The 4,280-nt window shown below is 42.0% G+C and overlaps 2 protein-coding genes across 2 annotated transcripts; both read left to right on the top strand.

Moving 5' to 3' along the window:
• Positions 1-432: 432 nt before the first annotated feature.
• On the top strand, positions 433-1,188 carry LOC149206180 (uncharacterized). The gene has a single exon (XM_089397621.1). It carries the CDS (start codon positions 433-435, stop codon positions 1,186-1,188), a length of 756 nt encoding a protein of 251 aa, XP_089253747.1.
• Positions 1,189-2,934: 1,746 nt separating this feature from the next.
• On the top strand, positions 2,935-3,906 carry LOC149206179 (uncharacterized). The gene has a single exon (XM_089397620.1). The coding sequence runs from the start codon at positions 2,935-2,937 to the stop codon at positions 3,904-3,906; it is 972 nt and encodes a 323-aa protein (XP_089253746.1).
• The last annotated feature ends 374 nt before the right edge of the window (positions 3,907-4,280 follow it).

The following is a 4,280-nucleotide window of genomic DNA, read 5'->3' as shown; positions in this document are numbered from 1 at the left end:
GAACCACCATAAACCAAGTAAATAATGATCTTGGTCTCTTGGAACAGCAGGGGGTTGGGTTCTGCCTTAAAACTCAACGCAACAAGAGATCTGATAAAGTAGGAACAACCAGATGTTTTAATGATCCAAGAGACCAAAATTAATAACCGAGAATTTCAAAATTTGATAGCAACCCAAAAAAATTATGAAGGAATAGCAACAGATTCAAACGGGGCATCAGGAGGCATTGGTACGTTGTGGAATAAATGGAACTGGAAAATTATCAGCCAAAAACTCAACAACAGCTGGGTTAGGACAGATCTAATAAAGAAGAATACAAACATCACATATACGGTTATAAATATATACTCACCGAATCATTATAGAGACAAAGCCTTATGTTGGGAGTCTCTAAAAGAAGAGGTACAAGATGCCCAGATTGACAATCTAATAATGGGAGGGGATCTAAATCTGATCCGGAATATAGAGGAAAAGCTGGGAGGTAGATTCATAGGAGATCTGTCAAGAGCTGCCTTGGAGGACATTATTGCTGAACATAAGTTGCTTGATATCCATCCCAACAACGGAAAATTCACATGGAGCAACAAAAGAACGGGCATTCATAACATAAAAGAAAGGCTTGATAGAATCTTGATCCAGGAGGATATTGCAGCAAGTTTCTCGTCCATAAAGAGCAAAATCGTGCATGCCTCAGCCTCCGATCACAAGCCGGTTGTGCTCATTTTGGACAAGTGGGAAAATCAGGGTCCGATTCCATTTAAGTACAACAAAATTTGGGACAACAAGGACAACTTCAGGAATTTGATCAAAAAGAGCTGGGAAGAAGAGGTGTTGGGCTCCCCACAGTATGTATGGGAGACTAAGCTTAAAAATGTGAGAGAAAAAATTAAAACGTGGGCCAGAGAAGAAGCTGTAAGAGACAAGAATCAAAAATCAGAATTGCAAGACAAGCTGGAGAAGTGGAACAAAGAAAAGGAAAGTCAACAAGTTACTGAACAAGACAAAGCCCACGAAGCAGAACTGTTTGTGGCCCTATATCAACAAAATAGAAACGAAGAGGAGGAACTTAGACAAAAATCCAGATGTCTTTGGATCCAAGCAGGGGACAAGAACACAACCTTTTTCCACAACAACCTCAAGATTCATCAAGCAGGCAACCAAATCGACAAAATCCATGTGGCAGGGTAGGAAATCAAGGGGAAAGAGGAAATAAAAGAAGCAGCGTTTCACCACTTTAAATCCCTCCTCACAGCTGAGGAACAACAAGTGGATAGCGTTGATTTTCTTCATCAAATTAGCAGCAAAGACAACGATCAGAAAAACAGTGAGTTTGAGAAGGAGGTAACAACGGAAGAAATAAGGGAAGCTGTTTGGAGCATGCATCCAGAAAAAGCTCCAGGCCCCGATGGATTCACCATCGCCTTCTATAAGAGCCATTGGGAGACAATCCAAAAAGATCTGGTACGTATGATCAAGAATGTTTTCAAAAAGCATAAAGTGGGGGAAAATACAAAAACTTCACACCTGGCTCTTATCCCCAAGGAGCCAAACCTAGTCTCCTTTGATAGATTCAGGCCAATTTCTCTATGTAACTCTTCATATAAAATCATCACCAAGATTTTGGCAAACCATCTAAAAAAATCCTTCCTTGTATCATTTTGGAAAACCAAGGGGGCTTCATTCCAAAAAGGCAAATAACTGACAATGTAATCCTCATTCAAGAAGCCATACACAGTAGCGTCCAAAACAATGAAAGAGGAATGGTTATAAAGTTGGATATGGCTAACGCTTTTGACCGTGTTTGCCATCGTTTTCTTGCTGCAGTTTTACAAAAGTTTGGCATTTCAGACAAGTTCATTAGGATCATCGAAGCATGCATTTCCAACCCATGGATCGCACCTCTGATTAATGGAAGACCCTGCAGATACTTTCGCAGCTCAAGAGGACTGAGGCAGGGATGCCCGCTCTCTCCTTTTCTGTACATCATTATGGCAGAAACTTTAAGTTTACAGCTGGAAAATCAGCGTTTGAGAAGAGAGATTACAGGCATAAGAATTGCACGAGGTGTTAAAGAAATTAATCACTCTCTCTTCGCAGACGACACCCTTTTGATTGGGGGAGCATCTAGTATAATTGCTAGAAGGTTCAAAAAGGTGTTAGATGACTTTCTAGCTGTCTCTGGAGGTCTTTTGAACAACAAAAAATGTAGAATATACACCTGGAATGTGCCAAACAACATCATGCAAAGGATTTCCCAAATTCTGGAAATCCCAGTTCAGCAAAATTGGAGCCACTTCATATATTTGGGTTTACCATTGGCCAAAGAAGGGATTAAGACAGAGACTTGGAATAAACAAATTGAGAAAGTAAGAGGGAAAATCCAAAGCTGGGGAATGATGTGGTTAAACTTGGCTGGTAGAACTATCTTAATCAAAGCGCTCCTTTCGGCTTTGCCTATCTACCAGTTTGCTTTAATTTTGGCTCCAGCTAGCATCCATAAACAAATGGAGCTCATCATCAGAGGCTTCCTTTGGCGGGGGGGAGACAGGACTCCAAGAAGTTCAGTTTGGTTTGGTGGGATCAAGTCACCCTTCCTTTCGAATATGGAGGTATCTCCATCCGTCTCCCAAATTTAACAAACAAAGCTCTTGGTATAAAATTAGTCTGGCACATGCTTATTGGTCAGGATCAGTGGTGGGGAGAAGCCTTGGCCAGGAAATACCTCAACGGTCAGAGGTCTTTGCTGATTAATGGGCTGATCCTGACCGCCCTTGTACCCAAATTTGGAGACTTATCAAAAAATCCATCCCCCACATCAAAGATCAACTCTCAAAGAATCCTGGAAATGGAGAAAACACCTCCATCTGGAACGACAGAATCATGGGAGCAACCCCGTTAAAAGGACACCACAATCTGAATGACCTTCATGACTAGATGGAGGAGAAGGGCATATCTTCCTTATTCTCTATTTCGGAGTGGAACCAAGATAGATGGATAGCTTGGAAAATGCCAGCTCTTCCAAATCGCCTTGCTGATCAGTGGGAAGATTTGAAGGCACTTCTATATGGCTTAGCTCCAATAAACAAACAGAACATGGATACATATATTTGGGATCCCAGTGGAGGAGACTACACTGTCAAATCTGGTTACAACTTCCTCCGCAATTATAGCAACCTCGATAAGTGGAGCCTCTGGACTGCTGTGTGGAAGAACGCTTGCCTTCCTAAAGTCAAGTTCTTCGTGTGGACCCTATTAAAAGGGAGGATTCTTACTGCTGAGAATTTGAGGAAAAAGGGCATCCATGGGCCGTCAATGTGTGTTCTTTGCCTTGCTGAAGAAGAGAGCTCCCAACATCTCTTCTTGAATTGCCACATAGCCAGACAGTGCTGGAAACAGGTTATCTGCCCCCTCGAAATGAATATTGATCCAATTGTGCAGCTGTCTTCGTTATTCAAAAATTGGGCTCATAGCTATCCTCATGCAAAGCGAAATAAGGCAGCCATCCTAAGTGTTTGGAAGTGCCTTCCCTCCACTCTTTGCTGGCACATCTGGTTGGCCAGGAACAAGTGCATCTTCAAGGGCAAAAAGCCAAGTTTAGGGACGATTCTTGCCAAAACTTGGGCTCAAATAGCGGAAATGATCAACGCCAAAAGTATGCCTCCCCCTGATCAAACCAACTGGACACACGCAGAAAAAGTTTGGTACAATAAAATCCCCTTGGATGGCCTAGCCAGAAATTATATTCCAAAGAATGTCGGAAACAAACAAGCAAATTGGAAGCTGCGGGGAAATGAAAGGGAAGTAGAGGAATGGATCAAAAACCAAAAAAACTTCATACTCTTCTTTGATGGAGCTTCAAAGAACAATCCCAGAAGAGCTGGGGCGGGTGGGCTAATTCGGGATTAGCAAGGTGAAACAATATCAACGTTCGAGTGGGGGCTTGGGACTCTGTCAAACAATAGAGTAGAGGCTTATGGCTTGTTAATGGGAACCAGCCTCCTCACAAAGCTCCAAGTCAAAGATCCAATTATTATAGGAGACTCTGCTATTATAATAGTAGCAATGGATTCTGGAAGAGATTTTAAAAACCTAGCCTTGAATAAGATAAAGCAGAGAATCAATGAAAATATCAACCTGTTAGGGAAAGTGGTCTATAAACATGTGCTAAGAGTTCATAACCAGGCAGCAGATGCCTTAGCCAACAAGGCGATGGACAGAGAGGTTGGGACAACAAAAGAAAATAATGTTGTCTACGAAAAATCAATTCCATAACCAGTCTG

This window comes from Pinus tabuliformis, chromosome 1_2, assembly GCF_031772625.1.
Source record: "Pinus tabuliformis cultivar Carrire ecotype Pingquan chromosome 1_2, CPIR1, whole genome shotgun sequence".
In the NCBI taxonomy this organism is placed as follows: Eukaryota; Viridiplantae; Streptophyta; class Pinopsida; order Pinales; family Pinaceae; genus Pinus; species Pinus tabuliformis.
This window is presented reverse-complemented; position numbering and strand designations above follow the sequence as displayed.

What these genes read in the sequence shown, in the direction of transcription:
- LOC149206180 (XM_089397621.1), top strand. Translation starts at nt 433, where the DNA reads ATGGGAGGGGATCTAAATCTGATCCGGAATATAGAGGAAAAGCTGGGA.
- LOC149206179 (XM_089397620.1), top strand. Translation starts at nt 2,935, where the DNA reads ATGGAGGAGAAGGGCATATCTTCCTTATTCTCTATTTCGGAGTGGAAC.